Source organism: Panthera pardus, unplaced genomic scaffold (genome assembly GCF_024362965.1).
Source record: "Panthera pardus isolate Hobbes unplaced genomic scaffold, ASM2436296v1 HiC_scaffold_6, whole genome shotgun sequence".
NCBI lineage: Eukaryota > Metazoa > Chordata > Mammalia > Carnivora > Felidae > Panthera > Panthera pardus.
In genome coordinates, this window is record NW_026526991.1 from 94,465,644 (window position 1) to 94,493,072 (window position 27,429).

The 27,429-nt window shown below is 44.4% G+C and overlaps 1 protein-coding gene across 1 annotated transcript; it reads right to left on the reverse strand.

Annotated features, from left to right (window-relative positions):
* Window positions 1-6,683: 6,683 nt before the first annotated feature.
* On the reverse strand, window positions 6,684-27,214 carry EMP1 (epithelial membrane protein 1). The gene is made up of 5 exons (XM_019452035.2): window positions 27,025-27,214; window positions 11,859-11,971; window positions 10,174-10,270; window positions 9,919-10,059; window positions 6,684-8,976 (listed from the first exon to the last, which is right to left on the reverse strand). The coding sequence occupies exons 2-5, from the start codon at window positions 11,934-11,936 to the stop codon at window positions 8,810-8,812; spliced, it is 483 nt and encodes a 160-aa protein (XP_019307580.1). The 5' UTR covers window positions 11,937-11,971; window positions 27,025-27,214; the 3' UTR covers window positions 6,684-8,809.
* Window positions 27,215-27,429: the final 215 nt, after the last annotated feature.

The window sequence follows — 27,429 nt, forward strand, 5'->3', positions numbered from 1 at the left end:
TTGCTATAAGGCAGAGGCCACTGTTACCCAGATCTACAGGTAGTACTACTTAGGAAAGCCATGGATGGCTCCAGGGAAATTTGTGAGTGTAATAAATTCTATGAAAAAAAAAATACACACACACGCACACATTTTTGCAGAAATGGATTTTATCCCATTTAATGACCTTAAAAGACAGAAACACCCACCCAGAAGTATCTTTTCTCCTTCCTTCTCAGCATCAACAACACTTCACCTGCATTGGAAACCCTTATCTAATTACCTTCTAGTCAAGAAGCACCTCAGGGAATGGGCTCTATCACCCATCATGATATCTCCAGCACCTTCACTGGTATTTCTCACACAATTATATTGAACATCTGCTAATTGCCAGGCATAATACTAAATGCTGGAAGAAAGAATATGAAAGATGAGTTCCCTGCCCCAGTGGAGCTCAGTCTAATGAGGGTGCCACTCAGTTAATGCCACAATTAAAATATTTTGTGAAAAATACTCTGATGGAACATGAACATGGTGTTATGTAAACATTGATGAAAGACATCCTAGTAGGGCCTGAGGTAGTTAGAGTTTCTTTTCAGAGATGGGGAATCTGTGCTGAGTCTTAAGGAATCAAAATGGGATAGCCAGATACCAGAGAAAGAAAAGATCTTCAGGGAAAAGAAATAGCATGTGGAAACACTTCAAAAGCATGGTGTATTATGTTTCCTCTCAAGGATAGAATGGCATGGGGAGGGAAGTTTGCAATAGACAGGTTTAGGATTCTAAATTTTATCATGAGCAAAATGAAGGGGCCAACGAAGGATTAAAAGCAGAGAAAGGACATGATCATATTTGCATTTTAGGACAATCATTTTTGCAACACAGTGGAAAATGAGTTATAGCAGTGACTTTTTAAGAGACTATTCAGCTATTTTTTTTTAATGCCATTAAAGGTCTAAATTGGTATGACAACAAAGGGGATAGAAAGGTAGGGGAAAAGTCTAGAAATTTTAGGGGGGTAGAATCAACAAGATACAGTTACTAATTAGATGTGAAGAATGAGGTAGGAGGAATCGTGAATGACACTTGGGTTTCTAGCCTCTACATCTAAGTGATAGGTGGTTATTTTCTGAGACCGGGAATACAAAAGAAAGGGGCAGGACCTAATGCGTTCAGTCGAATTTGTAGTTTTTGTGGGCCTGGATCCAGAAAATTGGTCTGAGTCAAGATGCAAATTTTAGATTCATTACAAGATACGTGGTGATTAATTATATAAGTTTTAATTAAGTCATCGTGCAGAGTACAGAAATAAAATGACTAGAGGGTCAAGAAAAGAAGAAGGAGCAGGAGGAAGAGGAGAGGAAGAAGAAGATACAGATTAAGAGTGTTTACTGTGCTACGGAATCTAAAGATACCCATGGGAGAGCAATCACTTTGGATTGGTGAGGGTAGAAGTAGATTTGCTTGAAGTCGGCTATGAAAGAATGAATGAGAAATGAAACAATTGGCCGGTTCCCTTAGAGACCAAGTGGGAGGGTCTTCACTAGGCCTGTGCCTGCAAGACTCAACTCTGACCCTCCTCCAACCAAACCCTCCCATTGACTAAAAGTCCTTGGGCTTGGGGCCAAGGAGCATACCCACTGGAGCCCACAGGCTCCTTCAAGATTTTATTCTGATTATCCAGGACCCCAAATCCCTGCCCAAAGTCCCCATCCTCACTTCTAGTCCTCTTTCCCCTGGGTCTAGTCCAATCTATTCAGAGGTCAAAACACGTCACAGGTTTGCACATTCCTAGGCTGGAATGGCTGAGGGGCAGCCATTTGCAGGATGGGGAAAGAGTGAGGACTGATCGTGGATACGTGGACTGGGGTCTCTGCATGCATGAGCCTTAGTCCCTCATGATGAGGAATGGAGCCAGAAGCGAACAGCAAGGAAAGCCTGCTGTAAGCGGGAGGCACGGCACCAGCTCTCCCCTACAAAACCATGCTCTACCCCAGAACTCCAAGGACTGAGAATTCTAAATTTGATGCTGACCTTCTAGGTATGTTCCTCAAGACGAAGCAATAGAACACATATATTTACCAGCCTCTTAACTTGAATACGACTTAAATATTTAGATATGCAGTGTGCAGCCCTCCATTGCTCTCGCCTAAAGCCCCACGAATGTCACGTTGGGGCCCACTAGAGACACAGACAATAAGTCACAGTTTCAATAAGGTGAAGAGACAGCAAGAGGTTAAAGTATTAGGACAGAAAAAAAGTGTTTCGTTTTGTTTTGTTTCACTTCCGATGAGACAAACTCATGCTCATTTTATGCACAAGAGAAAACTTCCGATAGAGACAGAAATTGGAAATGCAGGGGAAAAAAAGGTATCTATAAGAAATCCCTGAGGACATAAGAGAATGAAATTCAAAAAATGGTGGTGGTTGTCGTGGCGGTGGTGATAGGCATGAGCACAGAAAAGAGGGAGGAGAGCTCCTTCCTCCAAGTCAGGAAGAGCAGCTCTTGGAATGGGGATGTCCAGGGAAAGGTCATAGGAATGGGAAGCTGAAATGAACTTAAACAGAATATTTAAGGGTTGTCTGCATTGACCTTTTACTTGTCCTTCGAGGAGCTCTGACAAGTATTAAATACGATGAGAGGCAGAGAATGTGAATTACTCTGGGAGAGAAATTAGCAGAGTCAGTGCAAGTAGGCAAGTAGGTTGAAGCGAATTTGGTAATTTGGCTTATGGAAAGAAATCTGGATTTAAATATTACTGCCAGAAAGATCGTAACTTTTTAAAACAAGATGACTAAATGTCAGATTAATTAGTATAATCTACCTCCCTCATAAATCCAGTACTATAATTCTCAAACTTGATTTTGCAATGCCTAGTTACCTCAAAAGCAATTGCAAAATTATACCCAAATAGTCAAAACAGGTTGGATCTTGATTCACCTTAAAACTTATAAATATATGTGCCCTATATCAGCATTTTGTAAGAGGGAAGAGAAGTTGTAAAATAAAACTAAAACAATAAGATCTCAGAGTGCCCAAAAGCGTGTCAACAACTATACTAAGGAGTTAGAATCATTCTAAAGTTCCTGGATAGACTGGATTGAAGCCACTAATACGATAACACATGTGGGAAAATTAAGATTGATTTTGAGCCATGAGATCAAGAGAGTGGAGCAAGTCATTCCAGCTTAACACCCAATTTAAAAAACTATATAGTGTGTATGTTTCTAGACAGACAGAGTCATGCTAAACACCATGTTCTCCTGCACTCAGTGACAAACTCTGAACATGGCCAGGGAAAAGGGATTTCCTGGCCCACAGGCTCCCATGGCTTTGGAATATGGACCCATATCTACTATCCATTCCGCTCTCCATCAGACACACTACTCTTACCATGAAAGGTTTGGAAGGGCAACAGAGGGTTCTAGGTTTCCAGAATTTAAACTAACTCATTCCCACTGAAAATAATAATACTGTAATAATTATTAAGCTTATTTCCATGCTAGCTTATACAAGCCTTTTAGCCCATTTTATAAGTAAAATCATTCTGAATTGTCTCCATGGAAAAATATGCTCTGAGTTTACCCAAAAACCAACTTAGGAAAATAGCTTTTGGAACCCAACCCATCCCTATAGTGGGAAAGACTCAACAGTTTGTTTTTGTTTTTCCACCCCCACCCCTTGTTCAGTTTATCTCTTAATATAATAAAGTCCCTCGTTTGCCATATGAAGACAGTCATTCTTGCTTTAGGACTCACTCTGTAGCCCTTGTGGGTCATCAGTTAACCCGAAGACTGAGTATGAACTCCCATAAACATTGGCATCGTCTGTGGGAATTCTTGTTCTCCCAGCCCTGGATTGGCTCTCTGGTGGTGATGCAAGCATCCATCAACATCCATCTGGACATTAGCCAAAAAGAGAGACTGGAAAGAGTAAAGATATGGAGGCCACTGGAATGTTTCTCACCTACAGTCATTCAGATGGAAGACGAGGAGAGCCTGGAACAAAAGAGTGGCCTGTGGGGCAGGGGGATTTGGGGAGGTAAGAGAGGTAGCAGAGGTAAAATCCACAGGAGCTGTCAGCTAATTGCTCACGAGGTGGGATAAGGATCATGAGAAAGGGACGAAGACCTGAAAATCGCTCTTCTATCCTCCCCCCTGGTAGCAAAGTTCTCATCTCCTCTGTGCTCCCAGAGAGTCTCCTTCCATTTTCTCTAGGTATGAGTCTTACTGCCCTGCTAGACTGTAAATTAGATGAAGACAGGAAGCATGTCTGCTGAATCTTTCATTTGCTAGCCTCCAGGTACAGCACCTAGTGCCCAGTGGTTCATCAATACATGTTTTAATGGTCACCTTCCTGCCCCGTGAGTAGGCTTCACATGTCTCCCTTACAGAAACAGGACTAGGTAACATTCCAAAACACTCCTTTCCTTGGGCTCCACAAAGTCAGTGGACATCCTTCCCTACCTGCTGTGTTCAAGAGCTGCATGTTTCCCTGGACTGCAAATACCTCTTTACATTGAGTCGATACTCTTCAGAATCTACTCCAAATTTTCCAGCAAAGTTTTCTCTTTTCATCCTGCCCCCCACCACCTTACCCCGCTCCCCCCTGTTCCCCAAAATCTAGGCTTCTTTTAACCTCATGTGTACTTTTTTTTTTTTTTTTTTTTTTGGCTAGGGAATTTTATCTGTATTTTGGTCTATTCTATTTCTTAGTAAACATAGGAGAGAGCTTCTCTGTTTAAGTATGGAGTCCTGCACGATACTCTCTTTACTGTTCATATACCTTCATTCAAGGCCCTCTGGAAAGATCTCTCTGTGCCTGAAAGTCAGTGGGGTTTGGCACAGAGACTGTAATGGCTGAGTCCAATGTAGAATGGTGTAGCTATCTATTGCTCATTTGACACCTCACGTTTATCACTTTGATGAATAAAAACGTCGCCACTTGCCTGCAGCCCCCATTCTTGAACAGTAATGGAGAGCTCTATAGCTTATCTTCCTGATATTCATAAATTTGGACCAGTTTCACCTAAGAGCACTTTCTTAACCACCTTAATTCAATTTGACTCTACCTAAGACATTGAACTTAACAAATGTTGATTAAGCTCCACTATAAAAGGGACTCTGACAACTTCCTGTCTTTTCATAGGATATCTAAGATCATCTTTGAAGTTAACCCCGTGTCTTACTCTTTCACTATTTGAACTAAGTATCAACTGTAAACATAAAGATTTCCACTGCTCAAGCTTCTTTTAAATTATTTCTGAGAATGTTTGTGCCTTATCCTTAATAAGAATGTTTCCCCGTGATGCTTTATTTTGTGTCACATTGGCTGAGCCATGGTGCCCAGACATGTGGCCAAACATTATTCTGGATGTTTCTGTGAGGGTGTTTTGGATGAGATTAACATTGAAATTAGTGGACTCTGAGTAAAGCAGATTGCCCTCTATAATGCGGGTGGGCTTCATTCAATCAGTTGAATAGAACAAAAGACTGACCACCTCCACCCCCCAAACAAAGGAGAATTCTTCCGGCAGGCAGTCTTTGGATTTGAACTACAGCATTGGCTCTTCCCTGGGTCTTCAGCCTCTGCCAACCCTATTCTCACTGCAGATTTTGAACTTGCCTGCCTCCATAATCATGTGAACCAATTTTTTAAAATAAACTTACACACACACACACACACACACACACACACACACACACATCCTATTGGTTGTTTTTTCTGGAGAATCCTGAATAATACACTCCCATTCATCATCCAGGTCTTTGAGGTGGAAGATTTCATCTTGGCAGAAAAGTTTTGAAAGCTTATTGGAGATTCTGATTAAAGATCTAGAGAAGGAAGGGGAAAAAAAGGATGCTCTGGAGGTCTGATCCACGGCGAGGCAAATGACATGAGGGAAAGAATGCTAGGGGGAGCTAAGGGAGAGAAATAGCCTCTTATGATAGTATCCCAGAAATAATCTAAGAAATTACATAGGTCTCTGAGAGAGTATTAATAATCAATGCGCTTTGATTAATTGACTTGAAGATATGTTGAAGTTGCATTTTCAGGTTCCATTGTGTATACTCTCTGGGTATTCCTTGTGTTGTTACCTCATCCAAAACCGCAGGGGACTGGCAGAGTGCCTACTCCACATTAAAATCATTTGTATGATATGGGTATTGACATGATGCTAGGATACACAGTATCTACCCTGCTTTTCCACTGTTAATTCCAGTCTTTATTATTCACAGAAAGCAGTAAAGCTTTCCTTTTCTCATCTGGCTCCTACAGATATGCCCCAGTTTATGCAATGAATGGGTTTCTGCAAAGGCATGTATGTGATGCTTATCTTTGTGAATTGCTTTATATTTTGAAGACACGTTAGACGAATTGTGTTTCAAAGAAACTTTATGAGTATCTCACTTCTTAATGTCATAAGTCATTCTGATTCAAGATCATAACATCTCTCTAATGTATTAGCTTACAAAATTCTGGTTTTTGCTTGAAGAGGTTTAATTAAAGCAAGATAAAACTACCTAATAATGTTCACTTGCTGAGTTACTGTAGAAATGCCTAATGTATTACCAGAAGGTAACTTAATGTCTCCAATAAATGCCAAGTGGTCCAAACCGCACTGACTGACAACTTAATTAGGTATAAATGTCATGATTATTCCTCATCTCTTGCATTTTTTAGGAAGAAAACATTCACACGGTGAAGGGAATCAGAATCTATTTTTATATCCCTAGAGTTATAAACATTTGTATCAAAATATTTACAATTATAGTATATGAAATATCAATCTATTGAAGAAGAAGCCAAATACAGTACTAGATCAACCCACCAAAGTAATGCAAATTACATGAGACATAAATGTCACAGAAATAAAGTAAAAGACAAGGCAATACATGGTTCACTCCAGTCATAGTTCGACTTTCCAACCTAATGCAAGTATCTCTTTTGGGCATATCTAATATGTAAGTGTGTTTCTGCACATAAGACAGCCTTCTCTAATCATGTGATGATTAAGTCACAATTAAAAAGGTCATCGTCCCGCAGTTTTGGCTTGCCGTCTCTCTACCCCCAGCCACGATAATCTGGTGGCCTGCCCTCAATACTCCCTTAACCAGAATGAACACAGAGAAATATACTTAGTCATAGTCCTTTTACATAAATACCACTAGTCATGGCATAACAACTCCCCAAAGAGGAAAATCATGTGAGAAACGGGATAAGGAGAGAGCTGGGAGAAGGAAAGTAGGCAAGATGTCTCAGATTCTCCCTGGGCTAGATCTTCTCAGGCAATAGAGGAAATGTCTTCCCATAACAACCCCTTTAGACAGAATCTGAGATGGCTTGAAACAGCTCCTCCAGGCCAGAGCAATGCCTGCTTAACCAGGAATAACATACTGCAACTAAGTCCTATATAGAAATGCTCCTATGGCAACAGACAGCCAGTTACCATCTGATTGGGTACCACAAGAGTTTTTGCTTTTTTTTTTTTTTCCTTAAAGAAATTATCTGCCCATCACCTATATTTTTAATTATCTCATGGGAATTTTCTAACTTTCCTGGGAATGCAGGCCCTGTATTCTTACCACGACCGAAATCTAGTATGCTTAATACTTCACAATTATATAGCACCTTTAACCCAAGGATCGATTTGGTTTTGGTTCGTGTGTGTTTTACTAAGCTTCCAGAACGGCCCTGCATCACCTGTGAAGTGGGATAGGCAGGGCCTCTGAAAGGTGACTACTCCAGGCAGAGTCAAAGCGAGAGCCACCGCTGAGCCTAGGAGTCCTGATCCCCAATGTGTATAATTAGACAAAACATCCTCAAAAGTTATCATTGAGAGGGAGGGTAATAAATCGTGTCACAGGGAACCGTGTCCATCTCCCTCCCATCATGTACTTAAAAGAAATACTGACTGTATGGACAGGGGGTCCTAAAAACATAACCCTACTGTAGCACTGTCACAAAACTGCCCCTTGGTCCCATAACTTGTGTGGTACTTTTACCACTGAATTGGTCACTAGTGGCTTTACAGATCGCCAGAAGAGCTGCTTTGGCTTTAAGCAAGAGGCCTAGCAAAGTCCATAGCGAGAGGTCTCCATGAGGGACAGCCGCGTGAGGTCTTGTCTGAGTTCTGACCATCCCCCAGGCCTTCCACTGTGAAAAGTTCTCTTTCTTGGTTTAAGCAATCCACCCATTTGGCCTTAGGACTGTATCTCTTTCTCCCATTTTTGTCACAAATACCACTGAGTTCCACAGAGTTAAATATCTGTTCTAAAGAGGGATAATGGCTCACTGGCCAGAACCCTCCTGTAGGTCCTTCAGACTGGAATGTGATGTTTTGTTTTGGGTCAGAAAGGCGGAATGGCTTCCAGGCTTAGCATATTCAACCCCAGAACAAGATCTGCTCTTGCTGGAACTTGTACCGCTATTTTAACTTGATGCAATAGGTCTGAGGACCGCAGTGCGAGACCCAGAATTCAGCCTCAGGAGTGGAGCCAGTGGTGTGGCAGCTGATGGGGCCCCAGCGTGTGTAACTGAGGACAGTTGGAGGCCAAGTGTGGTGGCTGGAGAGAGGCTCTCCTGGGGCCCGCATCAAGGGAGCAGCAGAGTACTAGCCAATTACTTTCTCCTAAGGGCAGGGGCTCCACCATAGAGAACCTCCTCAGGAATGGTTTGGATTTCAGCCTCTCCCACCCTTACTTCCCCTCCCCGCCCCCCGCCCCTCTCTTGGTTTTTCCTGCATGGCATCGTCCACTTCCCTCCCAGATTCAACGGCTTCCTTCTCCCCACCCCCACCCCCCCGGATCCCCATGAATTTGTTCAGCCTTATTTCTTTCTCAGGACCAGATAGAGAATGCCAATGATGAAGCTAAAGCAGAAGCAGATCCAGGTCAGGATGAAGGAATAGCCATGGTGACTCTTCATGTAGAGGTTTCCGTAACCACTGGCATAATGATGAGTATAGATGGACACCCCGACCATAATGCACAGCCCTGCAAGGGGGGAAAAAAAAGTTTAGGTTGGTTGGTTTGTTTGTTTACATTAAAACAAAGAAAAAAGATTGTATAATTTTTATTTATTTTTTTTAATTTTTTTTTTAACGTTTATTTATTTTTGAGACAGAGACAGAGCATGAACGGGGGAGGGTCAGAGAGAGGGAGACACAGAATCTGAAACAGGCTCCAGGCTCTGAGCTGTTAGCACAGAGCCCGATGCGGGGCTCGAACTCACGGACCATGAGATCATGACCTGAGCCGAAGTCGGCCGCTTAACCGACTGAACCACCCAGGCGCCCCGATTGTATAGTTTTTAAAAGATCCTATTTCCCTCATCGGGAGGATAAAATCTGGCCATTTAGCCCCAAAGTGTTGTTCTTATGATTTGCCCTGGACCAACCTCGATGGTTGTGTTGGTAAACTAGAGGTGTTTGGGCCCTCATATCTCTACTGCTCTGAGAACCTAAAAGTGTGAAGCAAAACACAGAACTTCATGTCCACCACTCAGCTTTCCCTTCTGGACCCCCCGCGTATGTAGGCAGGCTGCCCAGGATACAAAAGAACACAGCCTCTCACCAAATTCTGTGTGTTTGGGAAGAAGGACGAAGAATAAGAACAGCACTAAGGCCATGCACTGAGGCAGTGGCTTCGGCTCTCTAAGGACCACCAGCTTCCTGCCCTCAAGTGTCCACTGTACAAGGACTAGCGACAGGGCAGCCCCAGGAGCGCAAGGTTTAAACAATGAAGCAACTGACAGCACTCATTCCAAGCAGCGATCAGGGGTTCTCAAAAAGAGAACAAACAACCGGGGGACAAAGCTGTCCAAAGTGACTTCACTGAGCCATGTGCTTGTCTGTCCGAGTTGCCGGGAGCACCCTCGGTAAGACCCACATAAAAGCATTTCCTGCACGAATGGGAGCCCACCACTGCGATACTCACAGCACACCAGCATAGTGGCCCCCGAGAGGAAGAAGCGGTTTCCCTTCTCCATGGTGAAGAGCTGGAACACGAAGACCACGAGAGAGATGACGGAGAAGATGATGGAGAGGATCATGAAAGCCTGCACGGCCTTGAGGGCATCTGTGGACACAGGAGGAGGAGAACAAGGGCATTAGACTGACTCGTCCCGGATGGGCTGGACTTTTCTCTGATCACGCCAACCCTCAGGACCAAGCACAGACCTCGAATACATACCTTCATCGGCATACGACAGGGCTCCATCACAGTTGCCACCCGTACAGTTTTTCCAAAGGCCTACCGATGTTTTTGTATCATCTGAAACCACCCAGACCTGAAACCAAAAGGAAACAAACAGTGGTTGAAAAACTCACCCTCTGCTTTAAAAGAAAAAGAAATAACAAATCAGATTTGGGCAGGGATCGAATCTTAAGCAATACACAGTACTGAGCCACAAATACGGCTCAGCACCCCCAACCCTTGGTGGAAATGAGATGTGACTCAAACCGAAGTCACAAAGGTCCCAAGAGGAAAGATGGAAGAGTGTGTGGCTAAAGACAAATCACACAGCTTCTCTGGGGCTGCGTGTCAAGAAGCCACTTTCATCTAAACAGAAGACTGTCGAGGCCCCTAAAAGTAGAAGAGTGACCAAAACGTATTCCCCAAGGCTCACTCTGGTGCCGGTGTCCCTTCCCACCTGGACCAAGAAAAACCATTCTTCTTCTGAAAAACAAGCATCCACTTGCCCACACACAGCACCTGTTAGAATGAGCATTGCTGGAAGGGCACGTCCAAGAACGTGTGATCACCTGCTCTTGATTCAAGAAGCAGCTAGGTGCCAAGCCCTGTATTAGGAGCTGATAATTCAGGCATTCAGCACTCTTGGCCTCCACTTCTGCGGTTTGAAGTCGTTCACTGGGCTTGTCGTTATTCTCAGAGACTTAGGGGCTGGTGTATAGAATGGCCAACCTACAGTCTGGAGAAGGCCTCATGGATGGCGATTCTGTCTTATCAGAGTTGTACTTAAATTAGCCCTGCTTATGATCACACACCCCCGCCCCCCAATGTTAGCAAACCCTTCTATCTGAACTTTAAAGCCCATTTGTTCTTTAGCTGTAACATGGACCTAAAGAGATTCTGGAACCACCGTTGGCCCATCTAGTGATGGGTGGCCTTGATTTTTGTGTGCGAGGAGCTGTCTTGTCTCTTTCTGAGAAAAGCGCAACAAAAGCAAATGTGATGCTATCGACTACCACTAGAGGTCAGAGTAGCCCAAGCTTAGGAGAGAAAAGGCTGCTACCTCCATATTTTTTTGTTGTTTTGTTTAAGTGAGTTAATTCCGTGGAGCCAGGTTAATCACGCAAAATGCCACTTTCACGTGCTACTCTCAGCTCAGAATTTGAATGTGTCAGTCTGGCAACCACAGCTTCTCATCCTCTCTCTCCCATCTATCCTTCTAATCAAGGTTCCCAGACGGAAGAGAAGTTCTGCTCCTGCTGCATACATGGCTGTCCTCATTCCGCCCTGAACAAAGGTTCTCCCTCAAGGAGGCAGGCACCTCGGCTGGCTAGCGCTCCTGCCTGGAACGCGTCGCTACTCCTTCCTCGATTCATCTCCTGCCAAGAGACCCCGCCCATCTGCCCATCCTCCAAGCTCCACCTCCGGAGAAGATTCTGCTAGAGCCTGAAGAAGTCTCATTGTCTTCTCCAGCCCCTAGACACCTAGAGCCCTGGCTGTTGACACTGGCTTTTATCCCCCCGCTGTTTAATCGTTGGAAGTGCGCGTGTGTGTTTATTGTTTTCCACAACTAAACTGTATATTCACAAGGGGCAGGGGTTGTGGCTCAAACTTCTTTTGTAGCGCTTTATATAAGTATCCAAATAACTTCTGGGTGAATGAATGAAAAAAAGAACGTTACTCACATTGGCAATGGTGGAGACAAACAACATGATGACAGTGGCGATGTGGACCACAAAGATACCAGCTAGTAATACCAGCATCTTGGCTTTTTGATGCTTCAAGAGCGAAGAGAATTCTGAAAAGACAGAAGGCAAAGGAGGGAAAAAAGGTTACTGTCAGTTTCAGTAAGATGATTCAGCTTTCCCACATGCGTGGACTATCTGCTAAAGTCAGGAGGAGCTGCAATAAAAACCATCACAATTTCATTATAAATTCCTAGAAACATCTTATTAACCTAGTTTCCTAAGTGCCTATTCGTCTGCTTACATACACCTCAATAGAAACATAATTCCACTTCTCAAGGATTTATATACTCCTCTCTCTAATACAGCCTGTTTCAAAAAAGAAAAGCCCACATTTTATCACCGTTGGTGTTTTATCTCGTTTGTGGTGTAAGCACCAAAAAGTAAAACTTGGATTTTTAAAAGGCCTTTTCACAGTTGTAATTTCCAGGTCTCTGTGCAACGATGTCATATAAATTTCCATTTTCCACTGAGGAAGGGTCCGTGCCTCTATCAAACTGCTCAGCCACTGATATTAATAGAAGTGGATTCCTTCTACAGAACAGCAGCTATTACTACGCCCAGAGACTGAATAGGCCACTAATTTGATCCCGGGTGAGCTATAAAATGTGAGAGCCACAACTTCTGTTATTATAATGTTGTTTGGTATTCAATAATTATAACAACCTAATTACAGTTTAATGGTCTGATCACCTACTGATTGAACATTTCAGATTTGTGTTACTGCACCTGAGCCTTTGGGCTGTGTGTGGCTCATGGGAGGGACTCTGCTATTTGCGTAGGGCACAGTGCTGTATTTCTGTTGATGCACGATGTCGATTCTGGGGCTTTAGAAGCATGCAGGCTGAAACACCACTAAAGGTGCCATCTATTTGTGCATGACATTTACACAAAGTCCAATCCTTCAGGACCCAATGGAGAAGACAGGCAAATGCATAAATCACGTGCTAGGAGGACTGGGAAGTAATATGCATTACGAATGGGTATGGATGGGGCGCCTGGGTGGCGCAGTCGGTTAAGCGTCCGACTTCAGCCAGGTCACGATCTCGCGGTCCGTGAGTTCGAGCCCCGCGTCAGGCTCTGGGCTGATGGCTCGGAGCCTGGAGCCTGTTTCCGATTCTGTGTCTCCCTCTCTCTCTGCTCCTCCCCCGTTCATGCTCTGTCTCTCCTCCCCCGTTCATGCTCTGTCTCTCTCTGTCCCAAAAATAAATAAAAAACGTTGGAAAAAAAAAAATGGGTATGGATAACAAAAGCGTTCAGCCATAATCTCTGCAGAGGAGAAAAAGGGAGCCCACTGATCATAAAGAAAATACGCAGGATGCACATGGGAGTGGCTATTCTGATTTATGTCAGCTGCAGAGGGAGTGCTTTATCATGCCCACAATAGTTACGATGCAGTATAGGCTCAAGGGACTTCAAAAGGAAAGGGCTGGAGGTTATTCACAGCAGAGTGGATATGTGGATGTCCCCACCTAGGAGGGGATGGCTGTGCACATCCTGCAATTGTCCTGCTTCTCTCTCTCACTCCACCTAATTTAATTGAAGCTTTGAGCGTGCTTGAGCCACTTTCCTGCTGTCCCAGGTATTTCGTGGCCAGCACTGATGCTATCGTCCCAACACTTCAGGTGCCTTTTATCTCCTCTCACTTTCCTCGTCAGTACTCAAAGTCTACAATGTTCTAAAACAAACAAACAAAACCCCACAAAGTCTAGAATGTTCTAATGTAACTGAGGGAGACTTGCTCTTTACAGGCCAGGAATGAGAGGCAGACACTGGCTTCCCCTCCGTGCATCCCAACTGTCTCCAGCAACCCCTGCCTTCCTTCCCAATCCCAACACTTCCCTTCAACCCAGACTACTTTGTAGGAATGTGTCCAATTTCACTGTGAATGACAAAAATCATGAAGTTTATCCTGCCGCTTCAGGGGAGAGCTTGGAGCTTTCATGCCTGCTATTAATAATCTTCCTACACATTCAAATTTATTTTTGCTTTTCGCAGGTTCGTGCATACCTCCTCAATTTTCTGCTTGACTTTAATGCACAGTGAAAAGAGGTTTCCGAATTAAACAGGTGGAATTAGAATCATATAAGATCACTTGACCTTTCAGTCTCAGTCTCCTCTTATATAAAGTGGGGGCTGCAATGTTAATTATACAGGGAGACAGGAGGGTTAAACTGGATCATGAAAGTAAAACTAGCCCAGTGCCTGCCCCATGGCAGGTGCTAATAGGGCGGCTTTGGTTGTGGCTATTAGTATTCCTATTATTATTCTATGAAACTGAGAGTGGCTGTTGCCAATATAACCAGTCAGTCACTAGGCTGCCCTATGAGAAGTACAAGTAGTAGGATATCTTCTATGTACATCACAAGGCAGTGTGTGCAGATCATTTTGGGCTCCTAGAAATTGTCATTATGCCTAATACCTGCCCTGTGAGTGGGGAGACCACTAAGAACACACCCTCAGGAATCAGAAGGAGAAAGCTCACACCATCCCTGGATCCTGATCTTGACCTTCATGGGGAAAGGAAATGGCTGACTTCAGGGGATTACAAATTATTACATAACGAGTCATATGTTTAATCCTCCTTGGGCTCTATAAATGCTTTTTTTATTCCTTTGGCTTCTAATTGACAAACACCCTCCTCCTAAAAGTGGGAAAAGATTGAGGGGCCAAGAACAGAATACAGTACACCAAATGAGGCTTCTTAAATGAGGTGGAGGAAACATCACGAGTTCCCTGCCTCGCATGCTGTTGGGAATTCAGTAGAAGTTTCTGCCCCCTTGGGTTGCTATGTAACCCTCCGAAGTAAGTCTGATTCCTTTCATCCCTGCTCAGCTTACACTCTCCATTTTGATGACTTGAACATTATTGCATTCCATACACCCTCCTCCTACTGCACATCCACCTCAGCCCACCCAACTTACCCCTCAGCCTCTTGATCTCTCTCCTGATCTGGAAGGTAATGGCCTTATGAAGGAGAGGTCCTATAGTGCCCTGTCGTGTAGTATTCCCTTTCTCCAGGGACTGGTACCTTCCCTTGTGTTTTGTGTATGCTCTGCTGTTTTTTCCTGGCTGCTTTAACCTTCAGGCCAGTCATCTGCAGATGCTCTCTTTGCCTGCTGTAAGCATTGTTTGCTCCCTGGACTGAACGTGGTGTGATTTAACTAGGTGTGCTCTGGTCTGCTTGTGAAATGAGACCTGTAGCCACTGCCACCAGAACCAAGGCTGGATCTCACTCCTGATCTAAGCCAAAGCCCCACCTGATCATTATTTCCCTGCCTGTGCAAGCCGGAGGAGTGGGTGGGGGAATCAAGCAAAGAAGTGACTCTCTTTCATCTTACATTCCTGTGATCATGCCACATCTATCCTCTGAGGAAAGGAGCAAAACGTCTTGAATTAGCAAGAGTGCTTAGTGTATAGAACACATAATTTCCTCTGCTTTTGGCTGCTGTATCCAACCAGAAGTAAGGGGTATTTAGCTGGAGATAGCACATAATACATATAACTTCTCCATCTTTTCACTGCCCCCAATTCGTCAGGTTTTATTAGTGTCATCCATTGTCAGCTTAGGAGGGCTTCCATTGTTTTCCGTGGCCCTCTGTAACACATTTGGAAACAGAATAAACTATCTTCTTAAATTTCTCATCTGGATTGTTCCTAGTAACCCAGTCCCTATACTAGAGTATCCCCAGCACAGAAACCCTCACCCAGAGGTGAGGTGGCAGAGGAAATCTTGATATGTTCATAGACAACCATTCTACAAATGGGTGAATGTCTGGAGATCTAATAGCAGAGCAGAATGGAAATAAATAACAGAAGTTCTCGTGCTCTTAAACCTTCCGCCCACCCTCTACCAGCAGTGCAGCTTGCAAGGAGACTCATTCCCTACCTGGGTATGTATCTCACTTCATACAAAAGCACTGAAAAGAAACCATTTCTGAATATCCATATCATTGGAAGTATTGACTGTTACAACTTTTTTCCTTGGCAGTTGGTTTCACTAAAACAATAATTGGCTTCTGCCTCAGACCTCTCTAAAATGCTTTGGATGGCACTCTCCAGTGGAAAGCATACTCTTAGTCACAGCTGGGCAGCTCAAACCAGGAAGTACAAAATAACAGCATTGCAATTCTAAATAACTAGGTGCAATGCCTAACCTTCAGAGCATTTGGTGCATTGGGCAGTCCCAAAGTTTGTCAGTTGGTTGTTGGGGACTCCCATAACATTATTTATGGTACTTAAACCTAAGCCAACAGAGCTAGTGCACTCACTGTGTTCTTAAAGGCTAGGACATCCACTGACTGTTCTATGCGAGTTGCAAGAAACATATTTCTCCACCCATCACTGTAAGCAGAGTAGGATTTCTTGAGACAGGGGTGCTCAGGGATATGATTGGGCTGAGCAGGAAACTGAGAAAAGCATGGGAGGCATGAATTGTGACTCTAGAGAGAAGTTGAGTATTAAAAGAAAAGGAAGTTTGAGACTTAGAGCCACACAGCAGCTCTCTCTCCTTTTCTCCCAAACACACAGACCAGCCAGTTCCCTTTCCACCACCGCCATCTTTTATTCCTGACCATGCTTCCCCTTTTCTTCTCAAATTGCCCAGCCCACATAGGAGCGGCAGTCTTTTTATGCTCCTAGTTCCAATGCAAATCTCACAACACTCACCATTCTAGGTTTGCATTAAGTTCTTTGCTAAAAGAAAATTATCACAGTTAGTGGAAATGACCTTGAGAATTACAAATTCTATAAGGTAATTGGAGCTCTAAATGACTACCTAAGGTGGGGTGGGGGGAGGGGGGATAACTGTCGTCTCCAGGTTGTCTCCATCCACTTAAATCTTTATTGGTTTCTTGCCTTCCTTTTATGCCCTCCAACTCCCAAGAAATATGAAAGAATCAAAGGAACATAGCTATTGAGACTGCTTTGCCTTAATTTTTAGGATGCTCTGACCACGAGAAACAAATCAGGCTCCTATGGGCACCTTTCCTTTTCTGATGGGTACGTAATACTGCAGAGACTTTGAGAATAATTGACTTCTAAAGATACAGAAGAGGAGTTTAGATGTTGGTAATTTGGCTCCATGGTTGTTAAGCTAGGGTCAGATAAGTTCTTCCCACCACAGAGTATGTGTATTTATTGAACTGCCACCAACAGAGTCTGGGGGATGCAGTTCTTTAAGGGTGGTGGTCTAAGTCACAATAACTGGGAGCCACACAATAGAATAGGACAATGACAAACCCACTCTTCCAGCAAAGGAAGTGGTGGAAATCCTGGGCTTCAATCACTGAAGAACTAGCCAGAGCCTGGGGGTACAACATAATCAGAAATGGGGGTGGAGGGTGGGGAGGTCAGAGGCTACGTGAGCAGAGAGGGAGTCGCACAGAGGTCAAATGTCCCCGATTCATTTGAGAGTGAGTGAGATTCTCCCGGACAAAGACACAGGGAGGCATCCTTTACCAGATGGTGCAAGAGAGCTTTCTGAGAACATGTGAATCAGCTGCCTAGCACAAAGACAGCTTGGTCATTTTCCTGACAGCCTTGTATAACCCAAGCTTCTCTGGGGAGAAGGGAGAAATCATGGCCAGCTGCCAAATTCCCCATCTCTCCTTCCTTTCATCCCTATTTTATAGCTCAAAAAACCATAGTCAGGTCATGGGTTCTTCCTCCATTATTTATCCCTCATCCACCCCTTACTTTCTGTTCGCCTTGTCCTTGCCCAGTTCAGATCCTAACCTGGACCACGGCATCAGCCTCTCCGGTGGTCCTCCTTCTGAGCTCTTCCTTCTCTGCTGTACCCTCTATGCCACTTCGTTATCTGACCTTGTCACTCCTCTGCTCAAAATCCTCCAAGCACCTCACCACCCCCTCCACCAACCACTGGAAAAGAGGCTCCAAACGCCTTACTCCGGCCCTGGGAATCCTGAGGATTTGATTTCCAAAGAAAGAGCCCTGCTTTCAAGTGTGCTTCCTCCAGGAACTACCTATCAAAATTTTTTCAAAGAAGCTCAAATCCTGCCTTCTCTAAGAAGCCTTCCCGGATACATAAGTCAGAAGTAGTCATTTTCCCCCACTGTGTAATAACCTTACATAGCTCTTTATTAAAACCACTAGGGGCAATCTGCCTGGTAACAAAATTACTTATGGTAATGTTTGGCTCTCTCACCCCTAAGATTCTAAGTTTCCGAAAGGAGAGTCTTGTCTATGACACGTACCAAGTAAACTTCCATTCAGTGAGCAAATAAATGCTATATCTATATCTATATCTATATATATATAGATATAGATATAGATATATATAGCCTTCCTAATAGCATTTATATATATATATATAAATATGTATGTATTATATATATATATTTTTTTTTTTTTACATACACAAACTTTAGTCTTTTACAATTTTTAGAAATCATTTGTACATGATTATAACTATGTATTGAGCATATTATTATATGCAAGCTCCATGTTATATATTCCTATGTAAATACTTATGTAAACATACGAATATTTTCCTGAGTAATTTTGACATTTGAACATACAAGGGTATATATGTGTTTGTTGCCTTTTATTTAAGAGGATATAAGTGAATGCAAAGAAAATATCTTAAATTTCTAACGACTAATTTGTCCACAGATTTAACTTTTCTATCTTTTTAAGTTATAGAATCTCTAGACTGAGAAGGGGCCTTAAAATTTCTCCCTAATATATGAACCTCAGCTACAAATCCATACCATGGAACTATCTAAGTCGTGCTTAAACTCCTCCAGTCACAGGGAGCTCACTACTTGCCAAGACCCTCCCATTAGAAACGTCCTTTTGACAATGCATCAGAATCTGCTCTTGGCAACTCCTACCCCTTATCTTAGTTCTGCCCTTAATCTAAAGCTGCCTCTTCAGGGGCATCTGGGTGGCTTAGTTGGTTAAGCATCCGATTTTGGCTCAGGTCATGATCTCACGGTTTGTGAGTCCGAACCCCGTGTCAGCACAGAGCCTGGAACCTGCTTCAGATTCTATGTCTCCCTCTCTCTCTGCTGCCACCCTGCCCTCTCTTTCTCTCTCTTAAAAATAAACACTAAGAAAAATTTTTTTAACAAAATAAAAAATAAAGCTGCCTCCAGGCATTCTCTAGAATGGTCACCTTTGAAGCAGCATTTCCATGCTATCAAAGAAGTAACCAAAGGACATCACCGTAGATCCCTAAATCTCAATCATGTCATAATACAGTCTTGATTTTATTCGACTTTAGACACGACTCTGTCTTTTCATTGGATTATGTTTTCCTGATTGTGAAATCTCCGTGCCTTTCTGGGTAACTGTAAACTTTGAAGAAAGCTTTCTCACACCATCTGACCAAAGACGTGGTACTTCCTGCGAGGCACGAGAAAAGATGAAAGATGAAGTTGCCCTTGATCACATGATTTCCCTGAGTCAGCCTCTATCTCTGCGCCACCTTCCTTAGCGTGACACCCAACGGTGGCTGCTTGCTGCTCCTCCGTAAGGACACTGTGTAGAGTGGCAACACCAAGCCTTTCTATCCTCCTCAGGATCATTCTGCTTTGGTTGGTTTGTTTTTGATGTGTTTGTGTCCCATCGAGGATCATTTGGGTTGGCAAAGTGGATGTCCATTTAACACAAAAGCAGAAAAGGAAACACTCTCTTTTGGGAGCAGTTGGAGAGGATGTGTCCGGAGGAGGAAAAGGCTGGGATTAAAAGCAGGTTGAGTGGATGAGACCTTAGATGAGCTTTTCTGGCCATTGTTATTGTTGTTTTATGTCAAGCGTGCTTTCCATTCTAAATATTGTTTTTACGTAGGGGTGGGAGAGGGCGGTGTTAATTTCTCCGTGGGAAACATGTGGAGAGAAAGGATCCCAAAGGGCCATTTCCTCCTGCCTCTGGATGTCTGATGTTTGGTGTGGAAGGAAAGAATTTCAGGTTGTCTCTCACTATAGCTACATCATCACGGGGCCTGATGTTTTTACATGCAGAGCAGCTTATGACCAGGAGAAACATCAGGAATCAAGCTGCAAAACTACATGCTCTAGGGGAAACAACTATTTTTTTCATGGTCCTGGAGGAAAGGGGGCTCCATCTCCCAAACGTGGTCTATCGATAATAAATGGGGGTTATTAGAGAAAGAGTAGTGTTTTGACTGACCTTGATATAAACTAGCACAAACTCTTGCATAGTTAGGGATGAAGAACCAGGGGGTGGGGGTGGGGGAACAAGCATGGTATTGAAAAAAAAAGGAAGGAGAAAAGAAGAAAGAAAGAAGAAAGAAAGGAAGAAAGAAGGAAAAAAGGGAGAAAGGGAAAAAGAAAGAAAGAAAGAAAGAAAGAAAGAAAGAAAGAAAGAGGAAGGAAGGAAGGAAGGAAGAAGGAAAGAAGGAAGAAAGGGAAAAAGAAAGAAAGAAAGAAGAAAAAGAAAGAAAGAAGAAAAGAAGGAAGAAAAAGAAAGAAAGAAGAAAAAAAGGGAAGGAAGGAAGGAAGGAAGGAAGGAAGGAAGGAAGGAAGGAAGGAAAGAAGGAAGGAAAGAAGGAAGGGAAAAGGCAAGCACCTATTAGAAAACCAAAATCTCCAACAAATTCTGCCTCTAACTTCTGACTTTGGGAAAATCACATCACCTCTCTGGTCGGTGCCTCCTACAGAGAAAGAGTATGCAGTGATAAAGAACATGGGCTCCAGGTTCAAATCCTGATTCCATCCCTTCTGTTTTTAACTTCAGTTTTGTGGAGGTATAATTAACATGAAATTGTAAGACATGTAAAGTATACATTGCGGTGATTTGTTGACTGCAGCACTTCTTAACCGTGATCTGTAGACCTCAGAGGGCTAGCGTGAGGATTGAGGGGCTCGTGCCTGACAGAGCAAAGGCTAGATGGCTGTTGAGGATTCTTTTTGTTCCTTTAAGTGAGATGAGAGGCTCAGGCCGGCCAAATGGACTTTCAACTTCTCTGGCAGAATCCAAGGGCTGACGACTATGCTAAAAACAAACAAGTAGCATGAATCTTGCTTTTGCAGATGCTCCCAAGGAGAATAGCCTCTCTCTCTCTCTCTCTCTCTCATTTCCTCTTGTCCTCCTTTGTGTCCAAGCAGGGGGTGGATCTGGCAACATCTGCAAAGGCTCAGGCCAGACCTGGGCTGTGATGCGGGGACCAGCCCACGCCCCCAGACCGCAGCTGGCCAGGCCGCTGGGGCGACAACCCCCAGGGTGAGGACAGAAGCTGTGGTTGTCTTCTGCTTCTGACAAAAGAGGAGTGTCCTGGCCACCAGAATGTCTTTGAGGGAGAGGTTGCCAAGACAATAACTAGGGTCTGGGAAGAAAATCAAGGTGTGGCCCAGCCCAGGGGCACTTGGGCGGGTCGACAGTAGGTGGCGGCAGCATGCTTCAACCAGCAAAGCGGCCTGGAGAGCCCGCAAGGCCGGGAGGGAGGCCGCCAGAGGCAAGTGTGCTGGGGGGGGGGGGGCACAGGCCTCCTAACTCTTTGTGAGTTGTGAGAGCGCTTGTTTAGAGGTGTGGAGGTTCTTTAGTCCAGTCCCTGAACCAAGGAGAAAATGCACCTTCCCCTGAGCTAAACCAGAACAGGGAACTGAAACCCACTGTCTCGCACCCTCCAGGCCGGGCCTCCTCCATTCCAGCATGATCTTCTCTCTCCCGTATTTGTCTCAGGGTTCAGCAGACGTTCTAGACCTTCTACCATAGCTACCCTTCACTCTGTTCCTTCCACCACCTCCTGGTTCATCAGAGGGTCAGCAGTGCCCCCTCAAAACAGTGCCGGGGGCAGCTGCTTCTTCCTGTCATGTTGCTAAGGAGGCCCACAGCAGAACCACCAAAAGTCCAAGACCAGATCCCCACACTGCAAACTCTAAGACACGCTTCCAACGTTCCATCCTGACCCCCACCCACAGCACAAGCGTCCCTTCTCCACCAAAGCCACATCTGGCAAAGGGAAGCCGGGACGCACCCGCCAGCCTAACTCACCGTTCCAGGATACCAAACCTCTCTCCAGTTCCCCATCTCCAGCACCCCCGCCCCCAAAGAGGGGCCTTTGATTATTTGAGAGAAGTCAAAGTATCAAGGACTTCATTTTGCTCTTAGCTTTGATCGGAGCCTTCTGAGAAGAGGAAAAACATCAAGGGAGATCACTGCCCTGTTGGCATAAATTTTCAGTGGAAATTCAAATGACACCAAGGATGTATTGACCAACATTTGTAGCTTGGGCAACAAAGGTTCTTCACAGGGACAAAGAACAAAATATCTGACCCTGAGGAATGTTCAGAAACATTGAAGGGGGGGGGGGGTGTTCCCCAGACAAGAAGGGAAGGAAATAGGATGGGATCCTCCCCGCACTTCTCCCCGTCTTTCTCTTTCCGCAGCGCTCTTTCTCCCTCTTCTAGAACTGTCCAGTGGCACTTCTTCTTCTCCCTCAACACACAAGCCTAAGGAAACACCTGCCTTTGCACCCGCTCCCTCTTCCTCCTCTACGACTGTTCTATTCGACTATTTGAATTTGAAGATTCTAAGATTCGCTCTCATCCACACCTTTACCGCCACACCCTCACGCTGCAGGGCCCCCTCCCAGACAAGAGGGTGGAGCTCCTTTCCCAGGACCAGCTCAGTTTCTTCCTAAACCTGGTTTGGTTACTGGTGAATCCTTTTTTGTTGTCAGTGTCTTAACAGGCTTCTATGGCCTGCCTCTTCTCATCTGAGCAGGCGCCCTTTGTGTGTAATCAGTCAAACCTCTTCCTTTTCTTCCAAGAGCTGGGTGAATCATTACTATCTGATGACAAGGTGAAAGGAATCTCAGAGCAGATGAGCCCAGGAGGCTGCCTGGACCCTCAACCTTGTGTAAAATACCTTGCGATGCAACACGATGCCTCAGTTAACTTTTCTCCCAACTTTTATGGATTGAACTATCAGCATGAGCCAAGGGATTCCTCAAAAAGGGATGATAAGACCTTAGAACAATAAAATTTCAGAGCCACAGGGAGGCCGTGGAGACCATCAAGCTCTGTTCCCTCCATGAAGAAGACAAGTGACTTGCCCATGGTCACAGGACAGAGTGGGGACCAGACCACAACCCTCCCTCCCCTATTCAGCCATGTTGCATCTGCCCCGAGATTCTTACCACCACTTTCAACCTATGCCTGTGTTCTCAATTTTAACTACCCCATTTGAGGGAAGAATTCGTGAAACAGACTCAGGAAATACGAAAGCTGCCACATCCACATCAAGTCAATGGCACCAAGAGCGGGGGAGTCCATTTTAGTTCCAGGGAAATGCCCATTTCCAGAAGAAAATGCTGACCCAAATATTTCTTCAAAGGAAGAGAGAGAAACAGAGATCTCCACAAGGATTTGTACTTTTATCTTTATGCTTCAGTGTCAGTGGATCTCTCAGTTAAATTGAAAGAAATTATTTCAGGGCACCAGGGACTGATGTATCACAAAAAGTGGTCTCAAGACATATGTGTTTGGGGGTGGGGTATTGTGAATTCAAGCAATCAAGGCTCCCTTGATTACTGAACAGAAATCCGGGATCATCTAAGCAGAACTGGGAAGAGTCTTGGAAAAGAGAATTTCACGGTCAGAAACTTTCAGATCTACACTGGCTAAAGGTTATGAGCTCTTCTCCAGGACCGACATCCATTGTGCTGGCCAAGCAATTAGTCTGGGGTTATAATGGATTGGCAGCGTGTTCCTGGAGCTATCATGACAGGTGGTAACAATGTAAAGGTGTGAGCTACGTGAACTATAAACCAAGTTACGGGATAACTCCGGCAAGGCCAAGTTCGAAGCCTGTGCCTCTGGTATTTGATTGATTTAACCATCACCTCCATAAGTAGCGACTGGGTGTGTCCCCTCTGGGTCTGTACGTCCGACAGTCCCAAATGTCTCTGAGCTTTTGTGTTCGGCAGCCTTGGATATACTCGTGGTAAGTGAAAGAAGAAACCATATTCATGTGTTTAGAAAATGAAATCCCTCAGAATCAAATCCTGTGGGTATGGCTGACAACGTGCATAGTTGTAAAGTTTTAAAAATGCTTCCTGCTCTCTCGGAGTCTTAGGTAATAATGATAATACCAATTCATCAAGTTTTATCCATTGAACATTAATTAAGGGTTAAGCGTTTAGAGAGTAAGAGTAGAGCGACAACAAAAATGGAAGAGATATTTTCTGCATGCCCAGGAACAGAACTAGGAGCACAGTATAGAAGTTATAGAGACGCCAATTGTGCTGAATTTAAGAAATTCTAATGATTAGAGTTGTCTGGCAAAGTGGGCGGGTGGTAGTGGGGGAGCATGGAGATTCTCACTCGGAGGTAGTGAGCACCCCTATTCTGGAAATTTTAAGGAAATGTAAAGTGGCCATCTGTCCAAGGTGGTGTAAAAATAGGATTTCTGCATATGGTGGAGAATGAATGAATTGATCCTCAGACTGAGAATCTCCCTCAAACTGAGAATTTGATGAACAAAATTAAAGACAAAGTGTAACTAAATTTGCCGTGTGCCCTTTTCTATGGCCATTTGTCAGATATACTTCCTATCGGGCTCTGAGGAGTCTACAGGAAAACATTTTGCTTCATCTATAAGCCTTCTAGGTCGCTGACTGCTGTCTCTCCATTGATCCCTGTGCATCTGGCATGAACCAACCCCCCAGTGCACCCTCCACACCAAGCCAAGAGGGTCTGCATCCCAGGGTGGTCTTTATGGAGCCCACTCACAAGGCCCCCTGGAGTCTGGATGGCCCCTGGGAACTGGATAGGCCTGAGCTGGTCTCAGAAGGAAGCAGGAAAGAGTTGAGAAAGTCACAGTAAGTTTTTCTAGCGGCCAGTAGAAGGGATGCCTTTCCTTTCCTCAGAGATGTGCCCTGTAGTCCTGGGAAGTAGCCAGCATCTGTTCTGGGATGCGATCTGCTCTGGGTTGGCCCTTGATGGCCTTGTGCCAACTCTCAGGACACTTTAGTGCCCTCAAACAATGTAAAATCTGGGGGGTCCTCTGACCAGGATGCCAGACCGGATGTCCTGCAGCCCTCCAGACAGCACTCCACCCCCGCCCCATTCTTCAGAGTCTGTGGTGGAATTCAATCCGACTCTGAGGGTGGGAGGCTGCAGGGGGAAAAAATAACCCTCACATTTCAGTATTTTCAAAGACTTAGAGCTGAAATCCAGAAACACTCCTGCAGCTAGGGAGCTCCCTCACTACTTCTTAGAGGCAGTGGGAAAGGCAAGAATTAGAACAGCATTTCAACAATTGCCCTAAAACTCCAGGAAATAACATACAGCGTATTTTCTCACTGCTAGAACTACAGTGTAATGTGAAATACACACACAAAAAAAATGCAATTTGTGATGGTCGACACTCCCAGATTTGTCAGTATTTTCTATGTGCTGACTGGATAAATATTGCTTATAGCTTTAAGTTACACAGAACTACGAGAAGATTCATGCTGGATTCATAGAATACCATTACTATCAACTTAATAATGGCTTCCTTGAATCCACATCCATGTAATCTGGAAATAATAAACATTTTAAGCAAATGTGGGAGTTCCCTGCATCTTGAAAAGTTTCCCTTGCACTTAGTTAATCATCCCCTCGAGGGCAGTTTTACGAGGCACCTTGTCTGTACAATGTACACAAGCTGATTGCATTGAAATCGTCTCTTCCAACGAATTGCATTTCTAAAGGAAAAGCCTAATTTCGTCTGACAAGCTGAATCCTGTCATTTTCCTCATCTTGTTTATGTGGAGGAAAAATAAAACCAGTATCTATGTTGAAATGGGCCACACCTAGGCCAAAATGCTAACTTAAAAATAAAACAAATCAGGGGCGCCTGGGTGGGCTCAGTCAGTTAAGCGTCTGACTTTGGCTCAGGTCATGATCTCACGGTTCATGGGTTCGAGCCCTGCATTGGGCTCTGTGCTGACAGCTCAGAGCCTGGATCCTGCTTCAGGTTCTGTGTCTCCCTCTCTCTGACCCTCCACCCCCCCTCAAAAATAAATAAACATTAAAAAAAAAAAAAAGCAAATAGAAATCACCCTTCTTCTTTTCTCCAGACTCTCTTTACCATTAATACTAGTGTTTGCGTTTGCACAACCACATTCTGGAAGAGCGAGAAGATAAAATGTTCCAAAGCAATCACTGCCTTCCATGCCGAAAACTTCCACATTCAGCTAAAAAAAAAAATTATTTTCTTATTTCTGATAATAATGATTATTTCTCTCCACTCAGAACTAAAGTTCAGCTGTTTCTGGGGTGGAAGCACAAAGCCATTCACCATTTTTCTACACCAGATGAAGTTCCCCTGCCCCACCCTCTCCTGCAAACCCAGTTTCCCTCCCGCCTCTCCCCATCCTCTACATCTGGCCAGGAGACATGGAGCTCTGGAATCCACATCAGGCTGATTCCACCAAACGCAACTCTCCCGCATTTTCTCTGACACACCAGTTGATTCCCAACCCGCCCACTACCCCCCCCACCTCTCTGTTTTCTTTAAACAAACCAACCCCCTCCTCCTATCCTGTGGGGAGAAAAAACACATTTAAACAGAAGTGAATGGACAAGCTAAAAGAGCAGGAGCAAATGCAACAACTAAAATAAACAGAAAAGCACGTATCTACCTATCATCCAAAAGAGACCAGCAAACGACCAAGAGAAACAACCCAAATCCTGAAGCAATTGAATCCAAACGGACAAACTGGAAAGCATCTGGCAAGTCGGTGCGCCCTTTCAAAGGCATGTAGTGTTTCCCCATGAAGAATGCCCTATCCTGGCGTGTTCCAAAATCCCTGCTCCCTCCACATTTCAGAGCAAGGACCCAGTTACTGCAAAACATAATCACAGCCCAGTCCCGCGGACTTACCCCCCACCCTCCACCCCGGGGTCCCCCAAACTCCCGGTCAAAAGGCATTTTTCTGAACCTTATGGAAAAAGTTGTCTCAGTATCCACTTTCAGCCAGATGTTTCAAAGAGTTCAACTCAGAGACTCATAGACAAATAGCTACAGGGAAAAAGAAAACGCGGAGCTTAGGTGACGAGGTCAGAAGAAGGAGAGCAGAGAAGGAAAGAAAGTTTGCCAAGCTTCCCCGCAGCGCTGGAAGCTGTCCTACCTGAGGGTCCTAAGCGACAGAGGCGCCCTGAGGAGCTGGTGGCTGCCTGGTCCGCTCTTCTGAAGGTATGTGACCACAGTGAGGGGAGGGACCTGCCTCCCGAGGTTATAAGTTTCCAGCGCTAGTGTGCTGGGGTGTGTGATGGGCGGTTTCTTTTCACTGCGTTTTAAAGGAGTTTCTATGAATCAGTCTGCCTTTAAAAAAAAAAAAAGATTTGTTGGTAAGCTACGCCCTGCTAGGTTGGCAGTTGGTCAAGAGAGGCTGGGAGTGAGCCATCAATTCAAAGAAGCCTGTTTAGGCTCCCTCTGACTCACACACACACAGACCACAGTGGAAAAAGGAGTGACATTGCTTCAAATGAGTACTAGGAGTCACACAAATAGATCTATTTACCGAAGCCCGTTC